Genomic DNA, 27,384 nt, shown 5'->3' with positions numbered 1-27,384 from the left:
TCCCTGAGTATTTCACCTGGGGACTGACTGCAAGTAGACTGTCCTTTTCACTGTCAGAAAGCATATATTTGGTAGAAGTAGAGTCAGTTAGGTCCTGTATGGTTTGTTTGTTTCCATAAGAAGAGCTGTTTCCCATCTTTTAAACTCAACCTTTCAATTGTCTTTCTTCTCCACTGAAGCGGCCCTGGACCACAGCTCTCCGAGGAGGAGAAGCCGCAGAGTCCCCCGCCTCCGCCCCCCGAGGGCTTTGACCTGACAGGGCCTTCGGGATTCGTGAAGCCCTCACCCGGCTTGCCCCAGGGACCAGGGAAAGAGACCTTGGAGAGTGCGTTAATTGCTCTGGACTCTGAAAAGTAAGCTCTGGTGGGCATTTTCAGAGATGGCCCGGGCCCCTGCTCCTTTAGCTTTGGTATGTCTGCAGGTTTTCTGTGTCTCGTTTGTTCATTCTGTACTCTGGTGGAATAGTGGCTGGGAGCCATTGCATACCACTGCTGCCCCATTTGCTCCCCTTTGCCATTCAGTCCCCTCTGGCTCACCCCTTCAATTTAACCCACGTACACTTCACCCAGCAAAGTCTAGTAGCAGGTTTTCAGCTCAGATTTGCTGGCCAGCTTCATGGTGCCACCGGGTGGGTCCTGTTGTGACCTGGCAGCCGTGCCATGTGGCCACATCTGGGAGGTGCCTCCACTTGTTACTTAGTGTAAAACTTCCCTGTTCCAGGTTTTCCTCCCTGGAGACTGCTTCTCCCTCTGTAGCTTGTTCCTGTCTTTTGCCTGACACATCTGGGCCCTGTTCTTACAGGTGGCTGCCATTGTCAGAATCAGTACTTCAAACCCAGCAGATGGGACTGTCCTGCTTCCCCTTCGCCCTCCCTAGCCCCTAAGGACACAGAGCAGACACATCTTCTTTCGGCTCTTTAGGTGCCCTTGGCAGCTAGGGGTGCCCGGTAGCACTTGGTCTCAGATGACAACACCCATCTCTGCTGTCTCGCATCTGTGCCACAGGGGCTGCACTCTGCCAGGAAGGGCGAGTTTCTGTACTGAGCATGAGTTCGTCACCTCTCAGGGCCTCTCCTTGACCTCTTTCTACAAGAAACAGTTCGCCCCAGGCCACCAGTGTGCTCTGTATCCGTGTCGCTGGAGCCTCGTTTCATGTAGTGTTCTTCCATCAGAACCAACGAAAACTTGAGGTTTCATGTGTACTGCCCTTTGTGGCTGTTCTTACCATAAGATGTCTTAAGACTGGTGATATGACCTTTGTTAAAAGTGAATGTGGTGCTGTTTGAAGAAGTGGCTTTCACGTCATCGTGAAAGGTGATCCTCTTGGGCTGCACCTTTCAGCCTGTAGGGTGAAGCATGTTTCACAGACCCTTCAGGAGCAGCTGTGAGACCTGCTGTGCAGGGTCACAGCCGGGTGTGTGCTTTCTCCCAACAGACCCAAGAAGCTTCGCTTCCACCCAAAGCAGCTGTACTTCTCTGCCAGGCAAGGGGAGCTGCAGAAGGTGCTGCTCATGTTGGGTAAGTGGTGACATGTCTGACCCCTCACTGCAGGGGACCCCCTTCCTGTAGATCCTCTCCCCTCACTGCATGGGACCCCTCTCAGACATGCTGGCACAGTATATTTCAGGTTCCTGCTGGGCTCATGGGGCTCATCCATGTGGGCACTAAGGGAGCAGATGCTAGCTTTTCTTGTGGGGCCAGTCTCATTTTGCTCCTTTTGTGTCTGTTCTGGTCAGCGATGATACGTTGCTCAGTGGTACTCAGCCTGTTTATGACTCACAGTACTAGAAATATTCTCTATTTGAATTTCTAATTTTTCAAAAAGAATTAGGCATGTGATTATTAAATCAAGAAGAACTATAGATGTCCCCCCATAGCAAAGTTAGGGTACCTGGCCCATGATGAGGCTTGAGGAGGAAGAGACATGGGTCCTGTCTGTGCTGTTGAGGCGCTGCCCGGGTAAGCTCCTTGGGCTTTACCTGCCTGGGGCACATTTCCCCACTTGCAGTTTACCACAGACATGTATCTTTGTTTAAATTCTAATACCTGAAGCCCACGAACCAGGTCCTTGCCAGTTCTACCTCACGCTGCAGGGACAGTAATTTGATCTCTGAGCTCAGACACTCTAGGCTTGATTTCTCTAAAGTTATCTTCTCTGGGTTGAAAAGAGTTACTGAATCACTTGACAGTAAATCATGGAAGAAGCTAAAGAATTAGCTTAAAAAAAGTTTAGTTAATGTTCACCAAAATGGTCATTGTGACCTTTTTCTCCTGGGCTTCTTATTGTGGTCTTTTGTTAAATGTGTGAAAATAGGTCTGCTGGGAGCTATGCAGGCCTTGAGCTGGTGGCTCCCACTCTGCCCTGGCGGCCCATCCCGGGGGGCTGCCCAGCCACCCTCTGCCCTCAGCATCCTCACAGGGGCTGGATAGTAGCCCCATAGTTACCAGATGCAGTAAGGTAAAGAATTCTTACTGTGAGGTCATTTCTAGCAGGCCTGCTTCCTTAATTTCACATGGAGCCCATACTCTCCTTTTGGGCTCCCTAGAGTAAGAGGGCTGGTGTGTCCACCCAGATAGATGGCTGCCCCCCCCAAGCTGTATGTCCCATCGGCATTAGTTCTTTCTCCTCTGTTGGTTGCTGGTGCCTTTGCCAGTTTTCGTGACTGTCTGGAGGTGGTATTGGTGCCGCTTCTGGAATAATGAGTGAGACCATATCTGTTCACAGTGGACGGGATCGACCCCAACTTCAAGATGGAGCACCAGGGCAAGCGCTCCCCACTGCATGCTGCAGCCGAGGCCGGGCACGTGGACATCTGCCACATGCTTATCCAGGTTCGCTCTTGCCCCTCCTTCATATGCCTCAGTTTTTAAGTTGTGTTTAATTTGTGTCCACGAAAGATCATACACACTGCGCAGTCCTAGCATTTTGGTAAGCCAGAGCATGCTCTTAGGCTTACATGGGGGCGGTACCAGTTCCTCCCATCCACGGCTCACCCCCCAGTAGCAACTCCAGTTGGTGCCTTTGGCTGCATCATCTCTGTTTATAGGCTATATTTGAAAATCACAATCTGATGATAGTCTGTGTCTTGATTTGTTTTTTGTTCTTTTTTTTTAGCTTGTGCAGGCACCGGGCATCGAACTCTGGTCTCCAGCATGGCAGGCGAGAACTCTGCGTGCTGAGCCACCGTGGCCTGCCCTTGATTTGTTTTTATAGGTTTTGTTTTGACTTTTACTTCCCGGCTGTATTCTGGACAGTGAGCTTTCATGCAGACATGCCCAGGCCCTCCCCTCCCCCTTGTTCTCAATTGATTATTGCCCATTTTGTTTAAATCGTCTTTCAGAAGTTGCACTGTATGATTATGCAGATACTGTCTACACAGAGCCACACAGTACTCAGCTAATAACAGTCTTGGGTTTCCATTGACTCAGCAGATGCAGTGTCTCTGCTTCTTCATTCTGCACCCTCTGAAAATCCTCTGAAACTTGTCTCCATGTTCTCAACTGCACTTGGCACTCCGCTGTTGTCGGGAGGCACCTGTGTCACACTGTGGCCTGCTTTTCCCTTTTAGGACATCTCTTCCATCATCCCCTGTTTCCTGGACACCACATTTTTAGACTGATGTAGTCCAATTTCTGATCCTTCATAGGTGACCTGGTCTTCTCTGGAATCTTCCGGAATCTTTAACCCTACTGATCTGAAATTTTACCATAATATAGCATGAGTCTTTTTTGTATTTCCTTGGGGCTTTTTCAATATAGAAATTCCTGACTCAGTTCTGGGAAATTTTTTTGTATTATTTATTAGATAATTTTTCCCCTTCTGGATTCTCAGTTCTCTCCTACAACTCCTGTTATTTAGATGTTGGACATTCTGGACTTATTCTCAGATTTATTGCTTTTCCATCCTGTGTCCAACTTTTGTGTTTTGGTTCCATTTTGCAGGCAGTTTGCTCAGTGTCACCTTCTAGCTCTTCCAAGGAATGTTTAATTTGTACCATCATATTCTGAAATCCTGGGAGGCCTTTCTTGATCTCCAACAGATCCTGTTTTGCAGTTTCTTGTTCTCCCCTTATTTCTCAGAAGATGTTACAGTTTTAATAGTTATATTATTTTATTATTAATATAATATAATATTATTATTATTGAAGTTGCATGCTATTGCATTGTTTTGATCTGCTGGATCTTATCTGTCCACATTTAAGGGAAAGTGGGAAAGTGCTGATGGTGTGCTCTCGACTGGGCTGTGTGGCCACCTGGAGGTCTGCACTGAGGGTGGTCAGTCAGGGAGCCGTCTCTTGGGGGTTCCCTGCCTGTCTGCTGGTTCCCCCCTTCTAGAGCCAGGTTGTTCATGTCCTTCCCTGGAAGTCTGCCAAGACATGCATTTCTGTAGTCACAGTTGCGGTTGTTTTGTGACTGCCTGCTTGTGTTATTTTCCCACCCCTTTTTCCTCCTTTCTGGGTATATTTGAGTAAAGAATGTGTGTTGCAGTGGGAAGGGGATAAGTGGCTTTGTTCAGTGGTGCATCCCCTCAGGGACGACGGGTGCTGCTGGCCTCACTAGTGACCTGGAGCTCTGGGGGGGGGTGCATATGCTTCGGTTCCCCAGGCTGCAGTTCCCTGCTGAGCCTTGGGATCAGAGGTGCACGGGGTGGAAGAGACAAGCCACCAGAATGTCAGAGCGTTGGGCCTCAAAGAGACAGCGTGAGCTGCTGCAGCGTGCCCCAGCTCCTCCCCTGAGGGGCAGCTGCAGGGCCCCAGGGGGTGGTCTGGAGAGAGGCCTTTGGGGAAGATGTGTTTCTGGATGTGGAATTGTAGTTAGTAGTTATTTTCTCTCAGCTTATATGAGTAATGATTCTACTGTCTTCTGACTTCCTTCTTTTGAGAAGGTGGTCCATCCTTTGAAAGAATGTCTTCTCTCTGGCTCTTTTATTCCCTAGCATTAAATACATATACACTCATTTCAAATTATCCTTAACATGAGAACATCTTGGTCAATAAGTAATTATGAAATGAGCCCCAATGTCACCTCAGGTCATGACACAGATCCCCAGAAGATGTGTCCCCTCTGGCCAACCACTCTTCTCCCCGAGATGACTGCTGCCTCAGCCTTTGTTGGGATAATTGTTTCCTTGCTTTTCTCCGTGGATTTGCCACCCTCTTAGCATCCCCAAACAATATGATTTAGTTGTGTTTTCTCTTAAACTTTATATGAGTTGAGTCATACACTGTAAATTATTTTGTTTCTGGCTTCTTTCAGTCAAAGCAAAATTAAACTGGGTTGAAGTATTGAGTAGAGAGACTAAAATATAGTAAGAATTTGATATATTGTAATTGCTATTATTTTTATTTCAAAAAAGTAGTACACATATTAAAGTGTCAAGAATAAAGAAAAAATTAAAGTAGGTGCTTGCTGGCGCCGGTGAGAGCTGTGAGTGGGCTCCAGGTGAGGGGCTTCCCATGTGGAGTGACTGCTGGGCGTCGCCAAGGAAACATAGGCATGCTCTGGACTGCGTGCAGCATCTCCTGCTCCCTAGATGTGGACTTGCTGTGTGACCAGGACCCGAGGGCCTCACGCGTGGGGCCTTGCCTGACCCCCTGCCCTGACGTGGGCGGCTGGCACCGCTCGTGCCCTGCACAGTGCCCCCATGCTGACCTGGCCATGTCCTCCCTGTGAGTTGTCTTCAGACTCCCCAGGGAGGATGCACTGGGGTTAGTTCAGCCTTTTCTGGAGCAGCCCTCACACCCCTTCCCTTCTGCCGTCTGCTCTGCCTCCCCAGGTGTTTCTAGCTTAGGGGCTGTAGAGGTGGAAGCACACTTTTAAGAGAGGCTCTGACTTTTCATCCGTTGTTTTCATTTTCATCAGGAGGGTCACCTCTTGTTTTCCTTCCGGGTGCCCCTGCTCACACTGTGCCACTGGGGGCCACGGACGAGTGTGGGGGGTTCCTGCGTGGGGCCACCACCTTGCCACTCATGCAGCATGGTCACCCCAAACAGAGACCGCCACTTACATTTGAGTTGAGCAGAGCTGAAGAGAATGAAAAGCGTCCCCAGCCGCGTGCATTGGGGGTGCTGTGTGCCCCCTTCCTCTGCTGCCTGGAGCTCTGTGGGGTGTCCTGGGGCCACCGTAACAAGGCACCCCAAATGGGCTGATAGCACAGAAGCTGGTTCTTTCAGTCAGGGCTGTGATTGTGTGGGCTGTTGGGAGCACGTACTTCAGCTGCTGTCCGTGGCCTCCCCTTTCCTCCTCTCCCCTAAGAACCCGTTCTCCTGAACCTAGCTGACTGGGGGGTGGATTTTCCGTTCTGTTTTTCCATTCAGTCCTTTCTCAGTTCTCTCCCTTTTAAAAGAAAGAGATCACCATTGCCAACCCTGTTGGGGTGTAGGGAGTTAGCAAGTAAACAGACCAGAGCCCTGAGGATAAGGAGAGTCTGTCTCTGGCCGTGGATCCACCCTCACTGGGCAGGATGGTGTTGTCTCTGGGTGGTGGTGCTGCCTGTAGGCCTGGTTTGAGGTTCCCTTACAGTGGGCAGGCCTGGGGCTTGCTTAGCCCTCAGCCGGTTCCCAGCAGAGGGTCTGTGGGGCGGCTGAGGCCAGCACTCTCTGCCTGGAGTCTGAGCCTTGGGCCAGGAGCTGGAGACCCAGAAGTAGTGCTGGCTGTGGTGCCGGGCACCTCCCTGGCCTCCAGGTGGGCGGGGCTTGTCTGCTTGCTCTGTAGGTGGCACACAGGGATCTATTTCTAAATTCATCCTGCTCCGTCCATGGCAGGCAGTTTTAACTTGAAGACCTTCTTCTTTAGTGTGAGGAGATTTTCTTGACAATCCCCTGCCCCATGCTGTGCTCTCCCTTCTCTCTCTGGGAGAGTCCCCGTGTTGGACTTTCAGCTTGACTTGCTCTGACACCTCCCTCCCCTCCTCCCCCTGCTCTTCCCTCCTGCCTGCCGCAGGTGGTCGCCTTTCTCTGTGCCAACTTCTGCGTCTCCTGCCCCTTTTCTTCCTGGGTTGCTGGACATGTCCAAAGCGGGTGGCGCTGGTTGGCTGGCAGGCTTTGCCTTTGTACGAGCATGGTGAGAGCTGGGGGGTAGGCAACAGGCTTCTCACATGAAACTTGTGATCCTGGCCTTGGGTGCCAGTACCCAAACCTGTGCCCTCACTCCTCAGGCAGGTAAACCCTACCTGCGGTGAGGGCAGAGTGCCTACAGGGGCCCAAGCACTTGAGCCCCGTGGTGCTTTGAAGTTCATTAACTTGTTAAAATTAGCCGCCATGGAAGTCTGGCTTAACCCTGCGCTCAGATTTGGCAACCTGACCTTGGCACTGGACATTTAAAAATTTTTTTTTATGTTTACAAATAATCAAGCTTTTAATCATAGTACATAATAAAGATTCAATAAATGTTTAAGTGATAGGTATTGAAGAAAGATAACTATTTAATATCTGCTGTTAGTTTTTTTTTAACTTTTTTTATTAATTAAAAAAATTAACAAACAAAACATTTATAAATCATTCCATTCTACATATATAATCAGTAATTCTTAATATATCACATAGTTGCATATTCATCATTTCTTAGTACATTTGCATCGATTTAGAAAAAGAAATAAAAAGACAACAGAAAAAGAAATAAAATGATAATAGAGAAAAAAAGAACTATATGTACCATACCCCTTACCCCTTGCTTTAATTTACCACTATTTCAAACTGAATTTATTTTAGCATTTGTTCCCCCTATTATTTATTTTTATTCCATATGTTCTACTCCTCTGTTGATATAGTAGCTAAAAGGAGCCTCAGACATAAGGCTTTCACATTCACAGAGTCTCATTGCGAAAGCTATATCATTGTTCAATCATCATCAAGAAACATGGCTACTGGAACACAGCACTACATTTTCAGGCAATTCCCTCCAGCCTCTCCACTACATCCTGAACACCAAGGTGATACCTACTTAATGCGTAAGAATAACCTCCAGGATAACCTCTCCATTTGGAATCTCTCAGCCATTGACACTTTGTCTCATTTCACTCTTCCCCCTTTTGGTCGAGAAGGTTCTCTCAATCCCTTGATGTTAATTCTCAGCTCATTCTAGGATTTTTCTCAGTCCTTTGATGCTGAGTCTCAGCTCATTCCAGGATCTTTGTCCCACGTTGCCAGGAAGGTCCACACCCCTGGGAGTGATGTCCTATGCAGAGAGGGGGAAGGTGGTGAGACTGCTCATCATATTGGCTGGAGAGAGAGGCACTGGACTTTTAAGTGTTGAAATTGAGCATGTCCCCTGGTTTCCTGCCCCTGATGCTCCCACCTCTTTGCCCTCTGACCCCGCAAGTCAGGTTGTGAGTGGTCAGGGTTAGCCCCAGCAATGGCAAGTGGCCACAGTCCTTCCCAAGCCCTCCATAAGGCCCCATCAGTCCCCTGGACCTCTCCTAGGCCCACAGGATTTCCCACACGGCCTTCTGGGGCGACCTAAAGCTTTTTATAGGATTTCTCATGTGTTACTTTTCTAATTCTTTTTTTTTTTAACTTTTTTTATTAAGAAAGTTAACAAACAAAACATTAAGAGATCATTCCATTCTACATATACAATCGGTAATTCTTAATATCATCACATAGTTGCATATTCATCATTTCTTAGAACATTTGCATCAATTTAGAAAAAGAAATAAAAAGACAACAGAAAAAGAAATAAAACGATAACAGAGAAAAAAAAGATTATACATACCATACCCCTTACCCCTCGCTTTCACTGATCACTAGCATTTCAAACTAAATTTATTTTAGCATTTGTTCCCCCTATTATTTATTTTTATCCCATATGTTCTACTCATTTGTTGACAAGGTAGATAAAAGGAGTATCAGACACAAGGTTTTCACAATCACAGAGTCACATTGTGACAGCTATATCATTATTCAATCATCTTCAAGAAACATGACTACTGGAACACAGCTCTACATTTTCAGGCAGTTCCCTCCAGCCTCTCCGCTTCATCTTGAACAACAAGGTGATATCTACTTAGTGCATAAGAATAACCTCCAGGATAACCTCTCAACTCTGTTTGGAATCTCTCAGCCGTTGACACTTAGTCTCATTTCACTCTTCCCCCTTTGGTCGAGAAGGTTCTCTCAATCCCTTGATGTTAATTCTCAGCTCCTTCTAGGGTTTTTCTCAGTCCCTTGATGCTGAGTCTCAACTCATTCCAGGATCTTTGTCCCACGTTGCCAGGAAGGTCCACACCCCTGGGAGTCATGTCCCACGCAGAGAAGGGGAGGGTGGTGAGACTGCTCGTCATGTTGGCTGGAGAGAGAGGCCACATCTGAGCAACAAAAGAGGCTCTCTTAGGGGTGACTCTTAGGCCTAAATTTTAAGTAGACTTGACCTATCCTTTGTGGGGTTAAGTTTCATATGAACAAACCCCAAGACTGTGGGCTCAGCCCATAGCTTTGGTTGTCCACACTGCTTGTGAGAATATTAAGAACTCAACTTGGGGAAGTTGAATTTCTCCCCACTCTCACCATTCCCCAAAGGGGGCTTGCAAATACTTTTCCAGTCACTGATCAAATCACTCTGGGATTCATCGGGGCATCACTCTGGATAAACCAACAAAATCTCATGTGCTACCTGAGATTCCAAGTACTTATGACATTCAATCAAACTATCTACATGAGTTATATTAGGAAATGCTCTAGCAAAATATAAATTTTGTAACAAATAAACATTTTTTGCTTTAGTCTCACACATAAGGTGACATTTTAAAGTATTAATTATCATCTATTTTCAACACCCTGCAATAATGACATTCCTTTGTACTTCCTCAGGCAAAAACATTTCTTAAATTTGTACATTGTACATTTCACTATTATTATACACTCTAGGCATTCCTAGATTATACCATCTCGATCTTTACCATCTATCTTTCTTTCTGATTTCATTTATGTCCCCAGTCCTCCTCCCTCTATCATTCTCACATGCAGGTTCATTCAGTGTTTTAACATAATTACATTACTGTTAGGTAGTATCGTGCTGTCCATATCTGAGATTTTATATTCAGTCCTGTTGCACAATCTGTATCCCTTCAGCTCCAATCACCCAATATCTCACCTTATTTCTATCTCCTGATGGTCTCTGTTACCAAGGAAATATTCTAAGTTTATTCACTAACGTCAGTTCATGTCAGTGAGACCATGCAGTATTTGTCCTTTTGTTTCTGGCTAATCACACTCAGCATAATGTCCTTAAGGTCCATTCATGTTGTTACATACTTCATAACTTTATTCTGTCTTACAGCTGCATAATATTCCATCTTATGTAAATGTCACAGTTTGTTTAGTCAACTGTCTGTTGATGGACATTTTGGCTGTTTCCATCATTTGGTAATTGTTAATAATGCTACTATAAACATGTAAATGTCCATTTGTGTCCTTGGCCTCGTGACCTTTGAGTAGAGACAGCATATACATGGGTCCTGTTTTTTTTTTCATGCAACACGCAAGGGGTTTATTTACCACACATGTGTGGGGCTCACTGAACATGCAGGAACAGAGAGCCCCGAGCCTGGGTTTGGGGAAGCTTTTAAAGGGTAGGAGGAGGGGGGTGAGGGTCGAACATGGGTCACGAGTGCTGCTTCATGCAAGAAGCAGATAACAAACACTTTTGCAAGAAGCAGATAACAAACATTGTTGCAAGAAGCAGATAACCGCCCCTGGGAAGTTCCGGGTTGTTTTTCTTAGCCTGATGGGGCCCATAACTCTTTTCTTTACAATTCTTATCTCACACCAAATGCATAGCAGTGAATATAGAATGACACAAATGCTTTTGCTGGATATTTCTATCATTCAGAAGCTAAAATATATGTAAATAGCTAAATTAAGCAGGAAAGATTAGCTTACTGTTAAGCTTTATAATATCCCTTTTTACATTCCCCACTCCTTTTTGTATATATCTCTAATCTTAGAGATTTTCTGGGTTATTTAACACCGAGTACTGTTGTCTGATGAGCATTAATTTGACATTTCCAATCTGCCTTTTTAAAAACTGTATAATTCTATTTAGAATACATGGTCCTATAGTTATTATTAAAAGTAACACAATTAAAGGCCCAGCGAGAGCAGATAATAGCGTTGTCAACCAGGGGGACTTAGTAAACCAAGATTCAAACCATCCCTGTTGCGCCTCTTGTTCTTTTTGTCTTTCACGAAGGCGCTCTCTGAGTTTTGTCATGGACTCTTTAACAACACCAGAGTGATCCGCATAGAAACAGCACTGTTCTTTTAAAGCTGCACATAGTCCCCCCTCTTTAAGGAAAAGTAAGTCAAGTCCTCGCCTATTTTGCAGAACTACTTCTGAAAGGGAGGTTAGAGAATTCTGAAGGGCTGAGACAGATCTTTCTATTTCTTTTAAGTCTTGATCTATCACGGCCTGTAATTGACTGGTTTGTTGATTGCTATGTACAATGGCAGCAGTCCCTGTGCCTATACTGGCAGCGACAGTTACCCCCATAAGGACTGCTAGAGTTATTGAGATTGGTTCCCTTCTGTATCTGGTTTGGCTTAATAGTATAGTTTCTAAGTCTGTCCCTGAATGATAGAGAATTTGGTGGTATATAGAAACTAACACACAATAGTTGGCAGAGCTGTTAAAAACCTTTGTAGATACACAAGGGGTACTTCCAGTGTTACATGCCCACTTTAAGCGTGGGGGAGGTTGAAGGAATTTATCATTATCTTGGGTTTGATTAATGGTGGCACATAAGATTTTAATGTAGGGAGGAGGGTCACCTATACAAGTTCCTTGTCCCATAACCTCAGACAGGGCGAGTTTATGGTTGCTGTCCCAGTCGCAAGACGTGCCAGAAGGGAGGATGGTATATGATTTGTTTATAGCTATTCCTTCATAATAGGGCGGCGAAGCCGACAGGCAGAGCCAGCATGACTGGGTGAGATTAGCTCGGGAGTGATGGAGGGCAGAAAAGGCTCCCAGAATTAGGTTGTATAATCGGTCACCAAGAGTTCCTGGATTGTGGAGGGTCGAAAGGGGTGGAGAAGTGGGAATTAGGGAACTAATGGGGTTACGGGGGGTATGGCTAGGCCTTTGTGAGGGTGTAGGTTTTGTATGAGGCCCCGGGTTTTTCATAGTTAGAACAGGGTTGGGGCCTATCCTGATAGCTTTTTGGGGAATTTCTTCCTTTTTAATTAGTATTAGCCCCCCCACCCCCCCGTCTCAGCCGGTTTCGTATACTCTGGCTCCCCAGGTTTTTCCAGTTATCCAACTATCATCTGAGGGGTTAGTGATATTAAGCCAAATTTTAGCACAAGGGTTTTGTGAGTAATTCGTTCTAGGCCTACCGCCGGTCTGGAGCACTCCGTGGTGGGCCCCGGGCCATCCATCAGACCCACAGCTTCCAGGATTAGAACAGGTTCTCTGGAATCCTATTTTGAGGAAGGGGTCGCCCGAGGTTGTCCATTTTGAAGCTAAAGTTTCACAGCCCCAGTAGGCACAATAATAATGTCCTGGGCTGTTACAATAACTTTTACCGGGATTGGATGCGGGACATAGGTAAATGGGGGTCAGGTCGCAACAGGGCTCGTCCCCCAGAGCGGTAAGACTACAAGGGGCTACTAGAAAAGAAGGTTCCCCTACTCCCTCCCAAGTTTCCATAGTTTTCCCATCTTCCCATCTGGTTCTTGTCCATTTCCAAGGCTTATGCGGGTTGGAATTGGGTTCCCCTGGGGGTAGAAGGAGAAGGAGTAGTAGCCCTACGAACCCGCAACTTGAGAAGATTGTCAGTCTTTTCCAGTTTCCATTGGGACTCAGAGGGCGAAGGCGCAGGTTTGAGGTGAGATGCATGGATCCAGGATGCGATGCCATCAACCTTGACTGCCGTGGGGGTGGTCAAGAGTACCTGATACGGTCCTTTCCAGCGAGGTTCAAGAGTCTGTACCTGGTGGCGGCGGACGTAGACGAAGTCTCCCACCTGATATTGATGCGGAGTTCTGTCATCCCCTGGCTGGTAGGAGGTGGAGAGCTGCCGCCACAGGAACTGCTGGGCTTTTTCTAAGGCTCGCAGCCTTAAGGCCTTCCTCAGGGTCTCTGTACAGGCCACTATGATCTTGGGGTTCTTATTGTCCAGGCCTTTCAGGAGCTCTTCTTGCACAGCCTCTCCTTTCTCAATCTCTTCCTGCTACATGGGCATTTTCAACATAAACAAGTGAAGCTTCCAATCCTTTCAACTGAACCACTGCATTGGAATCAGTTACAAATTTTTTGATCAATCCTAAAAATTTGGACCATTCTGGGCTCTTTTCATCTTTTATTTTCTGGAAGATCTTCAGGGCTTCTTCATAACCACTTAACCTTGCTTTCCATAACTTGTGTTCACATTTCTGATCAACTGGCAGTTTCAACCACTCACTGTCATCTCCCATTGTGCTCCCAGTTTCTCCTTAGAATTACAAATAATTCCTCGAGTCAGGGGCGGGGGCCCAGGTGCGCGCCAGGCCCCAGCACGGCCGCCCTTGTCACGCTCCGAGGCCACCGGGCCGCTCACAGCCCACACCGGCTTTCGCTCACTTATTCATTCATCTGACAGCTACGTGAGGGGCGTTACAGCAGGGCGGGCCGCAGGCCCCCTCGCCCGACCCTGGAACACTTCGGCGGCGGGGCGTGTCCCAGACTTGCCAGCGGCCCCCAGCCGCCGCCCCTGGGCCCCACCACCCTGCGTTGGGGCGGCGGACCCCTGGGTCCTGTTTTTTAAACCATTCTGCCAGACTATGTCTTTTGATTGGAGAGTTTAATCCATTAACATTCAGTGTTATTGCTGTATGGGTAGTACTTTCTTCTACTATTTTGCCTTCTGGATTTTATATGTCATATCTAATTTTCCTTCCTTTTACCTTTACTCATAGTCTTCCTTTCTACACTCTTCTCCACACCTCTCTCTTCTGTCTTCGTATCTGTCTCTAGTGTTCCCTTTAGTATTTCTTGCAGAGCAGGTCTCTTGGTCACAAATTCTCTCAGTGATTTTTTGTCTGAAAATGTTTTCATTTCTCCCTCATTTTTGAAGGACAGTTTTGCTGGATATAGAATTCTTGGTTGGCAGTTTTTCTCTTTTAATAATTTTAATATATTATCCCACTGTCTTCTCGCCTCCATGGTTTCTGCTGAGAGATCTGCGCATAGTCTTATTGGGCTTCCCTTGTATGTAATGGATTGCTTTTCTCTTGCTGCTTTCAAGATCCTCTCTTTCTCTTTGACTTCTGACATTCTGATTATTAAATGTCTTGAAGTATGTCTATTTGGATCTGTTCTCTTTGGGGTATGCTGCACTTCTTGGATCTGTAATTTTAAGTCTTTTATAAGAGTTGGGAAATTTTCAGTGATAATTTCCTCCATTAGTTTTTCTCCTCCTTTTCCATTCTCTTCTCCTTCTGGGACACCCACAACACGTATATTCATGCGCTTCATATTGTCTTTCAATTCCCTGAGTCCCTGCACATATTTTTCCATTTTTTTCCCTATAGTTTCTGTTTCTTGTTGGATTTCAGATGTTCTGTCCTCCGGTTCATTAATCCTATGCTCTGCCTCTCGAAATCTACCATTGTAGGTTTCCATTGTTTTTTTCATCTCTTCTACTGTGTCTTTCATTCCCATAAGTTCTGTGATTTGTTTTTTCAGACTTTCAGTTCCTTCTTTTTGTTCCTTCCTTGCCTTTTTTATATCCTCCCTCAATTCATTGATTTGGTTTTTGATGAGGTTTTCCATGTGTGTTCGTATGTTCTGAATTAGTTGTTTCAGCTCCTGTATGTCATTTGAATTGTTGGTTTGTTCCTTTGACTGGGCCATATCTTCAATTTCCTTAGTGTGATTTGTTATTTTTTGCTGGCGCCAACCATTTAATTACCTTAATTAGTTTATTCTGGAGATTGCTTTCACTTCTTTTATCTAGGGTTTTCTTGCTGGATGAATTTGTTGTCTATCTGTTCTTTGACATTCTGTTCAGCTTTATCTGAACCTTTAGCTTAAGTTTTGTTTAACAGAGGAGAATTTTTCAGTTCTTGTTTTCTTGTTTCTTGCCCTACGTGTGTGTGGTACCTTTCCCCCACACACACTTAGGAGGGTCTGCTTAGATATTATAGACCCCAGCCAGATTTTCCCAGACCAAACTGGCCTCCTATCAGGAGGAAAGAGTCACCTGCGTCGGTTTTCCCTGAGCATGAGACCCAGCAGGTTGAAAGACTTTCCTGTGAAGTCTCTGAACTCTGTTTTTCTTATCCTGCCCAGTATGTGGCACTTGTCTGCCTGCAGGTCCCACCAGCATAAGATGATGCAGTACCTTTAACTTTGGCTGGGGGTTTGTTGGAAACAGAGGAGAGGTTGTAGGCTGGTTTTAATGGCTTCAAATTACCAAGCCCTGGTGTCTGAATTCCTTGATGGAGGGATTCCACCTGGGTGGGCCTTCACCCCTCCCCTGGGGAAGGCACAGGCTCCAGATAAGCCCCCAAAAGAGCTCACTTCTGCCTATGCCTGGGGCAGTTGCAGCCTGAAAAGTCCTGCCCCTGTATCCAGAGGCAGTCAAGCCTTTGTAGATACACAGCCACAAAAACCTGTTTCCTTCTTTTTTTCCCCCTTTTTCTGTCAGTCCTGCCCCCTTGGTGCCGGGGCAAAAATGAGCAACCTCTGCTTTGATCAGGTTCACCTAAGCTGGGGACCTATTTTTAGTAGTCAGAATTTGTTAATTCGTTCCACAATTGGCGTTTGATTGTGCCCAGTCACTGCTGCTGGTAAAGTCCTTTCCTTTCCCCTCTGGGAAGCGGCCTGTGGGGGAGGCGCGCTGGCCGCCGCAGCTTTGGGAACTCAGGGTTTGGGGGGTGCTCGCAGCTGGTCCAGCTGGTCCAGACTGGGGTACGCTGTGTGTCTGGTCACTGACGTGGCCCCAGAAGCTGTTCTGTACTTTTTCTGGTTATTTAGCAGTTGTTCTGGAGGACGAACTAAAACGCACATGTTGTTAAGCCGCCATCTTGACCCGGAACTCACTTTTCTAATTCTTAATTGCTAATAATAAAAGCAATACTAACTCCAATACTTCTCATGGTAAATATTCTCCAGTGAACTAAATATTGGGTCTTTGTGCATCAGTCTAAGAGAGGCAGGAAACATCCCCACCCCACCCCACCCCCGAGGGTGAAAGGTCTCAACCTTTCAATATGTGTGAAAGGTCTCAACCTTTCAATATGTGGTCTGCTTCTGGAACAGAACCACTTTAAAGTTGAAGGCTTCTTGTGTTTCAAACAAACCAACTAGCTTTTCAGGTTTTTCCCATTATTGGAAAAATAAGAAATTTCTTCAGAGTGCATGTTCCTGGAAGTTAGTGTTTATTCTGTATTTTTCTGCATTTAGGGCAACAGTGGTTGGATGTACCTGAAGTTGTATAGGTTTCTGGGACCTCTTGCCTCCACCATGCCTGCTTTAGATCTGTCTCCTTATTTCTAAAGTTGTTGACAGAACATACCATGCTGTGAACATTTTCAATAAGTTAATTTAGAAATGAGATCCATTAAAACTCCTCTTCTTTAGCTAAAGGCTTGATAGTAATAGAATAATTACAGCTTTGAATTCATTCAGAAATAGTTGGTTGATAAAAATTCTAATGTCGTTCATCAGGCCCTTGTTACTTGGGGTGCCTGTCCTCACATGGCTGCAGTAACTGTTAGTTCCCTCTCTTACCTCGCTAGGCGGGTGCAAACCTCGACACCTGCTCTGAGGACCAGAGGACACCACTGATGGAGGCAGCGGAGAACAACCACCTGGACGCAGTGAAGTACCTCATCAAAGCAGGAGCACTCGCAGACCCCAAGGTACGTTCCTGTGGGAAGCCCTGTACCCGGTGTGCCTGTGGATGGTTCCTGAGAGGACAAGTAGGACCTGACTCCTCTGGGGATGTCTTCAGAGCTTGGGGTCTGCTTTGGAGGAAGCTGCCAGGCAGAGGACTGCTCTCCTTCTGCATGCATACTCCTTGCCCTTTTGCTCTGCTCTGAGCCACGTGCTACGGTCACGGAAACAGAGGGCACTGAGAAGCTGGCATCTTGTGGACAGGTAGGGCCTCCGCAATGAGACCAGGGATGAGGGGTTGCTGGGGCCAAGAGCACTCACCTACCCACGAGTAAGGCACAGCAGAGAGTAGGCGTCGGAGGGCACCTGAGCCATGTTTTGGAAGGAAGTCTTGATAAATATTTCTGGCATTTTGAGCTTGGGACATGAGTTGTAACTTCATTCCTCCACCATGGCTCTGCAGAAAAGAGTAGTCTGGACCTCACAGCCAGGCACACTCACTCAGATCGGCATTTAAAAAAAACCTAGATGATTCCTCCTTGTAAAACTGTGACGAGCCCCCCGGACCTTGCTGTGAGTGTGGCTACTCTGCACACCGCACAGCTTTTCTGCCTGCAGGGGGGCAAGTGGGCTGGTTTCTCTTGCACTTGTGTTCCAGCTGTAGCTGCCTGGGGGCATCCCTCCGGTGGAGTTTTGTGCCAGGCCGGCATCTCTAGATTAGGCAAGGTACCCCCGGCTCTGCAGGCGCCTCGAAGCACCCACTCATCCAGGGCTGCTGTCTGGGGGCAGGAGGGCAGGCAGGCAGGCATCCGGGATGCACAGGGGTGCTCACGCACCGAGGCAGGCAGAGGGTTGTGGGCTATAGCTGGTCGAGTTCCTCACTGGCCATAGCATGCGACACCAGGAGGCCGGGGGGTGGGGGGGGGTTGAGCTGCTGCTACAGACATACTCAAGCCAGGCTGGGGCTCCAATGGTTTCGTCTCCAAGTTAAAACACTCTTACAAAAAAATTTAGTAATCTTTTGGTTTTCAGCTATAAAAGTAACCAAAATTAATACAGAGAAAGTGTGAGATACTGAGAAACTGGAGTAGTCACCCCAGCCATGCCCACCAATAGGCACGTTTCCTTGAGACTGTCTGCCTCCTTGTTTGGAGTGCCAGGGCCTTAGGATGGGATCTTTCTCCTGTCTCAGTCTCCTCCACACTGCCAGGCCTGCGGTAGCCCCCAGGAGATGTGTGTCAGATGGATAGCCAGATGGGATGTCTCTGTGCCCTGTGCTCACCTCCTTGCAGGTGTTGTCCTGATGGGCAGATGCCAGCCCTCGGCGTCGCTCACTGGGACTGTGACACCTCTGTAAGGCTCGGGCCCCGTGGTGACGTGGGAGTCACTGCAGCACTTGTGGAGGCAGCCCTAAGGAGGCCTAGGCACCGAAGCTTCATGCTCAGTGTCTACTGCATGGGTTGGACCAGGAACCTTTTCCAAGTGATGACTGTGTCAGCCTACTGCAGAAAAGGCAGCTTATGTGTGCCCTTTTGTGAAACACTGAGAAAGTTTTAAAAGATTTATTTTTTTCATATTAAAAAATGTTGTGTACATTCACTATTTAAATAAAGGGATAAAAGATTGGGCAAAATAAAGGAGCAAAAGGGAACATAAATTCCACGTATCTACTATTACTGTTTCAGTACATGCTCTTACCACTATTCACATGTAGATACATTTTTCCCCAACAAAGAAGTAACCACATTCTTCATGCTAATTCATCAACTTCTTTCTCACATCACATTAAATTTTCATCATTTTGTGTCATTAAATATTATTTTATAACATTTAAAATGACTGCATTGCATTCCATTGTACGTTTGTACCATATTTTGGTCAGATGCGGCATTGCTGAATATTGAGGTCATTTTCAGTTTTCATTATAAATATCTTTGTGGCTGTATCTTTACTCCTGTTTCTAGATGTGGAATTGATGGGTCAAAAATATAAACATTTGTAAGGCTTTTAACCTGTTTTTAAGTTGCCCCAAAGTGTCTGGGAACCCTATCCCCACCCCCTCACCCCGTACCTTGCCTGTGCCCACTGTAGGGTAGTTTTTAAGTGTCAGGGCTTGATATGCTAGAAAGGGGAGGGTTTTGTTTTGTCTTGTTTTCACTGTTTCAATTTGCTTTTGTTAAAGTAAGCATTTTTTAATGCATAGTTATTGAACATTTTGGTTTTTATTTTTTAAGTTCTCTGTTTAGGGGCTCTTAATGTTTTTCTGTTGCTGATTTGTATTTTCTTCTGAGATTTACAAGAACTCTTCAAATGTGAGAAACAGCAGTTCTTTGTCCCGTATGTTATAGATATTTTTCCAATTTGTAATTAGTCCTTTATTGGGCTTTTTTTGTGACTTTTGATTTATGGGAGCCTTTGATTTTTATATAAATAACTCTAGAGAACGACCATTACTCCTTTCTGTTATCGTGACTTGCTTATTTTCATCTAGTCCTTCTAAGACTTTGTTCTCCGAATTCTTAATCACTTGAGATTTATTTGTGTGGGTCTATAAGACAGGGGCATGTGAGACTTATTTTCACTGTACGATTTAGTGTGCAAGCTGACTTCTGTTTCCTTAAGCCTTGTCAGGTGAAATGAGTGATTTATTGACTAATAGATTTTTCCCGCACTGAGTATTTAATTTTTAAACCAAATGTCTTTTTTTTATAGTTATCCTTTCAAAGAATATTTTAATTCACAAAGCTCTTTTTAGATTATTTAACCTAAGGAAAATAGTTATTTGATCAAAGCACATAGCTGTTTTTCAATCCATTTGACTTCTGGAGTGTGTTCAGGGAAGACGGTACCAAGGCTAGGAGGGCGGAGGCCCAGGGAAGGGAGGCTGCAGGTTGGACTTGGGATTCTCACTAAGCCTATGCACATGAGTGACCCCAGAGAGTAAAAGATGCCTTTTATGCCAGACGTCTGTCACCAGTGGGCCCTTTCTGCTGCAGGTGTTGTTGAGGCCCTGGGGATGGGGCCCAAAGACCTCCAGAACTCCCTCCTGCTCTGTGGTTGTGCTCACCTTCCCCGGGCTCTGCTTTCCCCACCATCTGCGCCTGGTGTGCCACCTGTTTACTGAGCATGCCTTCCTTCTTGCACCCCCACACCCTCCCCAGTTCTCTCGGCCTGAGGTTCCAGGAGCACATGGAGGGGCTCGGCATGCCACAGGCTTCTTGTGAAGAAATGCCAAGTGTACCGTGGAAAGAGGATTGGCCCTTTCCTCAGATGCTTATCTGGTACAGGGCCCAAAAGGATTAAGAGCCGTTGGTGGGATCCTCCCGCTCTGGAGATTCTGCTTGCTCCTCTGCATTACTTACCTGCACATTGCCTGTGGCTCCATTCTCCTGAAGGCTCCCTGTCTTCTTCCTCTGGTCCAAGCTAAATTAGGCCCGAAATTAACCTCCTCCTACTTCTTAGTTCTAGGAGGACTTAGCAGATAGACCAGGGAAAAAAACACAGAGGAGGCAGGGCATATGCATTGTCCTCCCCTGAGCTAGTCAAGTGACTAAAATGCTAGACAGGTGTTTAATCCGCTACATCTCTTGAAAGAACTCATAAAGGAATGAGCTATGCTCTTGTGTTCGGGTCGTAGTAGAGTGCAGTGTCTGTTTGCTGTTGCCATGTGTCCGCAATGTGCTGTTGATCAGGCCCAATTCTGGACTGCTCAGCGGCCCAGTGTCACGTCTCATCTCGGGCAGTGGAGGCCAGGAGACGTGGGATGGAATTTTTATTGTACTGAAAGAAAAAACTATCAGCCCAGAATTCTGAATCTAAGAAAAGTATCCTTCAAAAATGACAGCAGTTCTCGCATACCATGCCAGAGAACCAGATTCGATTCCCAGTGCCTGCCCATGTGAAAAAAAAAAAAAGAGCCAAGTGAAGACATTTTCAGATAAACAAAAGCTCATAGACCAGGATTCATCTGCAGATTTTCCCTAAAAGGAGTACTGAAGCTACCAGGGAATTGAGCTCTTCAAGAAAGAATGAACACCAGACATGGGAGCTATAAAACAGTGTGTTCTTCTTCTTTGAAATTTTTTAAAGACACAAGGCTGTATTTAAAACAAAAGGTAATATTGATAGGGTGGAATTTGTACAATCACAGAAGAAAACTTTGACAACGACAACAGAAAGAATGGCAGTTTGTCATGGAATCCTGCTGTTTAAGGCAACTGTATTTCTGAAGTGGGAGTTGACAGGGTATTAGGTCTTAGAAGACTGATAGGTTTAAGGTATATGTTGTACTCCCTAGAGAAAGTTCTAAGACTTTAAGATGATAGATTTAAATCCATTCATGTCAGTGTAAACAAACTTAAACATGAATGGACTAACCACTCCAATTAAAATGCAGAGATTTGTCTGGATAAAAAAAGCAAGAACCAAGTGCTGCTTTAAATACTTTAAATAAAGTTTACATGCTTTAAATAGAAGGGGACAGATAGGGTGAAAGTACAAAAGGATGGAAAAAGAAATATGCAAAATGGCAGGCATAAGCATCACATGTAAAAGGCAAAATTACAAAACTTTGAGAAGTCAATAAAGGGAGGATTATCTGTGATTCCATTATACAGAAGGATTTCTTAACCAAGACAAAAGCTATCAAAAAAAGACTGGCACAGCCACGTGTATTGAAATTAAGAATTTCTGTCCAATGAACAATGTGAAAAAATACACAAAAAGACAAGCTATGATGTAGAGAAAGACTTTTTAACATATTGTTAAAAGATTAAAGAAAAAAAAAGCCGTAAAGGACTCCTACAAATAAACGAGAAAAGAAATGACCCAAAAGAAAACTGGGCAAAGAGCACAAGTAGGCTGTTCACAGAGAGGGAAATATGAATGACCTATAGGCAGGTGGAGAGTGCTTGGCTTGTTAGCAGCTGGGGACTTCGTGTGTAGACACCATTGCAGCACCATTCTGTAGCCACTTGATTGTGTAAGGGTGGTGGGCTTGGAAATGCCCCTGTGGCAAGAAAGAGCCCACAAATATTTTCATACGTTGTTACTGGCAAGGGTGGGCATTGGTCAGATATTCTGGGGAGCAATGTGACCTTATGCAATAGTGAAAGGTGTGGCTAATCTAAAACCCCAGAGTTCTGACAACTGGGATGCAGCATATTGAAGCATATGCTACAGTATTCCCCTCATCATTAAATAGCAAAAAAAAATCAGTAACAATGGAATATTCCTCAACCAGGAATGTGCATGCTGCCAGTAGTTTTACGTTAGTTAAAATAAGTGAATTAGTGCTACATGCTGTCTGCAGAGAGTTGAACTAAATACAAATGGCAGAAGGATATTCAGTTTGAAGCCATTTATCTACAGTTTTTAAAACATGCAAAAACATCATTTATGGACATATACACATATAATAAAAGTATCAAAAGATGCATCAGAATGGCAAATACTGACTTGTAGATGGTGGTAATCTCTAGGGAAGAGGGAGGAATAGAAATGGGGCCAGGGGCAGTAGGGGGGGCTTTCTTTGAGATGGGTGGTGGTCGTCGGGGCTTGTCTGCCTGGAAGATTCATGAGCACTGGATGACTGTCCTACCCTGCCTGCAGCTCCTTGTGGCCGTCTGCCTGTCTTCCCCCGGTTGCCCATTGTAACCAAGGCACCTTTGGATCCTTCTCCAGGACCTCCCTGCCTGCAGGCGGCTGCACACAGGCCCTGTCCATAATTGGCCCTTCTGCTGACACATCCCAAGCCCCTGCCTGCCCTTCTCCCCCTCTTCCCCTGCAGTCCCTAGAGCCCTGTTCACCACACAGAGCCTCCTTGCAGGGGAGAGCCAGGGCAGTGGGCTCCTGTCTGTGCATCTGCCCAAGCAGTGTCCAGCTGCACCCCTGCCAGCCAGTAGGAGCACTTGCAAATGGAGCCATCAGCCAACCAGTCATTTTTTGTTGAGGGCCTTTTTTAAATGTATTTATTAATAACAGAGATAGCATATCCCACCCCAAAGAGTTTTTTTTCAGTTTTTACACATACAGTAGCAGGACAGAATTACAAGTTTTTCACATATCAAAGGTTCATACTCCAAAGAAAACAAGCAATGTTCGAAAACAGCAAAAGTCTTTCCTTTTACCTTGAATACTGAAAACCTTTTTTAACAGATGCTTTCTGTTAAATCAATGAAGATTCAGTCATCAAAAGCCCTTTTGTCACCTTAAGGTTTTTAAATAGCATTTTATACACCAAATCAGGCCTTAACTTGGCATTTTCACAATTTGTAAATAATTAAATATTAATTTTCATGGAATAACGTGACGTTCTAAATGACTGAGTCTGTACTGTGCTAGATTTAATATTCTTTTAAAAAAAATGTACATAATTTATTCTTCAGTGTAAAGCCAAATACTAACTTTGTGTAGTAGAGAAATATAAATACTTGCAAATAAAGTATGGAATAATTGTTAGCATATGTAAACTGAAATGAAATTGACCATTTTATTTTCAAACATGCGTCACCTTCAAGCTTCTTTTTCATTGACATTCATGTGTCAGGAGTAAGATGACAGGCACTCAAGCACATATATAATAGTAAAGATAATTTGGTGGAGAATAAAGCAACAACAAAAAATTTGGCAACAACATCCATTTAGGAACATGTTACAAGTTTTTCAGTGTTTAAATGACTTATTCACTCTGGTAAATATGTTATTTAAAATATTTTCATAATTTTATGCATTAGCTTTAGTTTAAAAGGGGATAGCCCTTTCTTTTAACATTTTTAGAGAGGGAAAAAAATACCTCTTTAAAGAGATGTCTAAGTGAGAAGCCATAAACTTACTGTTCATTAATTTTTGGCCTAATATAAATTTCAGTGGCTATTTAGGAATCTGTAAAACTGAACTGATTGCAATTCTTCAATTCTTTCAGGCTGGCTAGATGAAAAATACTTTAGTCATTACCAGTGTAGATCCAATCCACTGTTCAAATATGTACTTGGATCATTATCTTACAAGATTAATAAAATTTGGTTAGTATTGTTAATTAGTATAACTCAGAGATAAATGATTTTATCAAATTCTTTTGTGCTGAAAGAAAACAGTTTCAAATAGATTTTCTCAATATGGTAGGATAGATCAACGTAAAGAAAGTACCTACAAGTTCTAATAGCATTATGTTTTTAAACAAATCAATGCTTTGCCCTCACTCTTTATATAACATTGAGAAATTTCAAATATAAATTGTAGAACCCAGCATATGAAAGCTTAAGAAAAATTTTACTAAAAATAATTATAAAAATGTTTTAGAAAATTAAGATGTAAAACACAGTTTACTCTAAATGTAAAAAATATGTACACATGTACACACTTAACAGGGTTTTTCTTTAAAAACCCTTGTCACCTGATTTGATTCTCTGTCAGTCTTCTGTTTGCATTTTGCATCGTCTTCTGGCATTTCAAAGAATTCCTGCTCCCATTTTTGAACCTTAGTGCTTCTTTTTCCTTTGAAATACCAATGCAATTAAAGCATCAAGTTGTTTTTTTTTTCAGTTACAGTTGTTTATTGGCTCAGCAGCAGGACATGAAAGCAGCTATCTTCCACTGCCTAATCAGTAGTTACTCTTCACATTAAAAAACTTTGCCAATTTGGCAGTTGAAAAGAAGTTTCCTGTTTGTTATTAATTTTGCTGGAAAAAAATTCTGAAAAGTATAAGTAATAAAGTAAGCTTCTATGCAATACCACCCAGGATGAACATATATTGCAATAGTTGCATATTCATAAACTGTATATAGTGTTGTTCTAAAGAGTTGCTTTTATTTTGCTCTTATTTAGTTTTCAGTGGGGATGGATATTTTATCCTCAGTCTTATTGGCTATATATATTTCCTTTTTTGTGAATTGTTCTTTGCCTACTTATATTGGCTTTTTTCTCTTTCTCTTTTTTTCAGTAGTTTCCTATGCTCTTTTCATATGGTGGTGACCTTATTATGGCTTCCCCGTCTGCTTTCACCTCCTCCACCAGGTAGCCAGTCCTAGTCTTCTGTTTCTTCCTACCGAGAGTGTCCTAACTAACACATTGGGTGCTGTTTCCTGGCTGCTAAAACCAATACCATACTGCTGGGAAAGTCACGGGCACACCTGGGGCCACCTCCCAGCCCTTGCTTAGCCCCGCCCCCCACCTCCCACCCCCACACTCCCGTCTCTTTTTTATTGTGTGCCACTGTTTCAGTACATTTCCATTCTGCAGCCCTGCAGAGATAGTGGGTCCAATGAAAAGGACTGACCATATCTTAATCCCAAAACTGGGAACAAGCAACCCCAGCTGCTTATGAGGCAGCAACTCTCAGTGGCAGGGTCCCCACCCCCCTGGGGTGTATATTGAATACTCAACACTCAACAGAACAGGGTCTCTTCTTTCACATGAAGTGGGGCATGTGATGCTGCCATCCACTGGCCCTAACCCAAGCAGTTGGTGTCCCCAAGAGATGTGCCATGCATGAGGAGCTTTCTTTCCTGCTCAGCATTCAGGAAACGACAGCACAAACGGTCCAAAAGGACGGGATGTGTCTCCTTAAAGAGCTTTGTTCATTTTATGGCAGGCAGTTAGTTAATTTACTTGCAGGTCACTTTGATCATTTTTAGGCTTATAATACAGCTCCTTCAGGATGAGTTTATAGATATTTAGCCCCAACTATAAGGTGAGGCACCTCTGAAGTCCAGGCATTCAGTGAAACCTCTTCACTTTGGCTGATGGAGACATAAACAATTCACAGCTCTGTATGAGTTTTGGGAACTGATCAAAATCATCAAGTTTTATAAAACCTTTTTTCTTTAAATGCCATTTCCTAGCAGTGAGAAGGTAATTCTTTTTAATAAGAAGAAATATTTATCATATATATATTTTTTCAGAAATTATTACTATACATTCAAAACTAAAAATTTCTATATCAATTTTTGAAAACTAAATTAAATGTAACACCAGGAAAAAAAACTATGACAATCTCTAGAGCCATCTTCCTCTTTAAATTAGAGTTACTCTGTAATTAAAGCCAACTAAACTTGTAGTGATTGATAACTTCTTCCACTGTACTTTTGATTTGCAATGGTAAATAAATACCTTTTAACATAGGAACCCAATGGCAGCCAGAGTGCTAGGGGTACAAGTTCAACCAAGGCTGAAAAAGACTTATTTTTTGCTATTAAATGACGTTCTAGAGAAAGAAGCTAATATAGTTTCCAATTCATTAATCTACTTGTATTTAAAAGCGGGGTTCCAAAAATAAGTGATCTTTTAGTTTTAATGAAACTCCTAACTTTTATTTGGTTAAAAACAGAATTTCACAGAAAAATTCCAAGCCCCTAACTTGTGCTTCTATTGAGAAGGTTTAGTGAATGTAATATGGCACCACTGTCTTTGGAAAACCTTTAAATTCCATCTGTTTGGTTCCAGTATATGAGGACCATTATAAACAAACAGTACCACATCTCAGAATAAGGAAGATTTTCCAGGAGCTTTGGTGTAATGAAGAAGTACTGGGATGTGTTTTCTTTACCAGCAGTATTGACAGCCATTTCAAACACTCTCTGGTCATTGATTGGGTCCATTCCCTGATTAATTTCATCAACTACTCTGAATGGACATATGTTAAGCCATCAAGTATAGCATAGTAGAAATACTTCTTTCACCTCCACTTTGATGATGAGGAATTAATTCATTCAGTTGAGTACTACTGCAAAATTTGACTCTAATTCTAATTCCATATTTATCAGTCTTCCTCATTTCCTATATGGTGGTCAGCTTCACCAGCACACTGCATAGAACTAAAAAAAATTGCTGAATTTTTCATTAATTTTTTCTACAGCTCTTTTAAAAGATTAAGCCACCTTTCTTTTTCCCATGAAATGTTTCCCCTGTATTTATCCACATCAATTTTATTTCTCTTCAATTTTTCAGCTAACTGTTCTGTTTCTTCTTTTTTGTGTATTCTTCAACAACTGTAGGATTCAGTCTTGTGAAGCAAGGAGCTCTTGATCTTTCTTCAGTTAATAAAACATTTTCATCCAGTGTGTTTGGGAGATCTTGGAAAGCTGTCTGCTATTCTTGAGTAACAGCCTGTTCTGCACTGAGGTTACGTATTTGCCTAGCTCTCTTCATAAGTTCCTTGCATTTCTGTAATAGTCTTTGTCTACTTTCATCCAGCTCAATGAAATTTTGCTCTCTAAGATGTAGTTGTGAAGATGGCAGCCATATAATCTGATTCTAATTTGTTCTTCTCTGAGACTATGGTAGTATTTTGAAGAATTGAATCTGCTTGTTGTATCTGCAATGAAGTACAAATCTTTAATCAGATTTATTAATTCAGTAACAAGTTTTGCTTTTTTTTGGACGTTTATTTGTTTGATTTTGGTAGTTGCTTTTCTCTTCCTCTTCAAGCTAACAAGTATCTTGTTCCATCAGATTTGAATTTCCTAGTTTGAAACTACTTTTTTGTTCTAGTTGTCTTTTTTTGGTTTTTCTTTCAAGAAGCTCCTTCTTTTGTCTCTGTGTTCTAGGTGCTTGTTTTTCTCTTGTCTCTTG

At 43.9% G+C, this 27,384-nt stretch overlaps 1 protein-coding gene and 1 pseudogene across 8 annotated transcripts in view; one reads left to right on the top strand and one right to left on the bottom strand.

Moving 5' to 3' along the window:
• The window catches only part of EHMT1 (euchromatic histone lysine methyltransferase 1), a 342,941-nt gene that overhangs the window by 240,823 nt on the left and 74,734 nt on the right, over positions 1 to 27,384 (top strand). For all 8 annotated transcript variants that reach the window (XM_077148874.1, XM_077148878.1, XM_077148873.1 and 5 more), the window contains 4 exons: positions 180 to 353; positions 1,435 to 1,517; positions 2,725 to 2,831; positions 16,718 to 16,840. In XM_077148874.1, coding sequence (XP_077004989.1) covers positions 180 to 353; positions 1,435 to 1,517; positions 2,725 to 2,831; positions 16,718 to 16,840 — 487 coding nt within the window. The remainder of the gene's footprint in view (positions 1 to 179; positions 354 to 1,434; positions 1,518 to 2,724; positions 2,832 to 16,717; positions 16,841 to 27,384) is intronic.
• On the bottom strand, positions 26,179 to 27,348 carry LOC143654256 (structural maintenance of chromosomes protein 5 pseudogene; annotated as a pseudogene).

Source organism: Tamandua tetradactyla, chromosome 2 (genome assembly GCF_023851605.1).
Source record: "Tamandua tetradactyla isolate mTamTet1 chromosome 2, mTamTet1.pri, whole genome shotgun sequence".
Taxonomy (NCBI): domain Eukaryota; kingdom Metazoa; phylum Chordata; class Mammalia; order Pilosa; family Myrmecophagidae; genus Tamandua; species Tamandua tetradactyla.
This window is presented reverse-complemented; position numbering and strand designations above follow the sequence as displayed.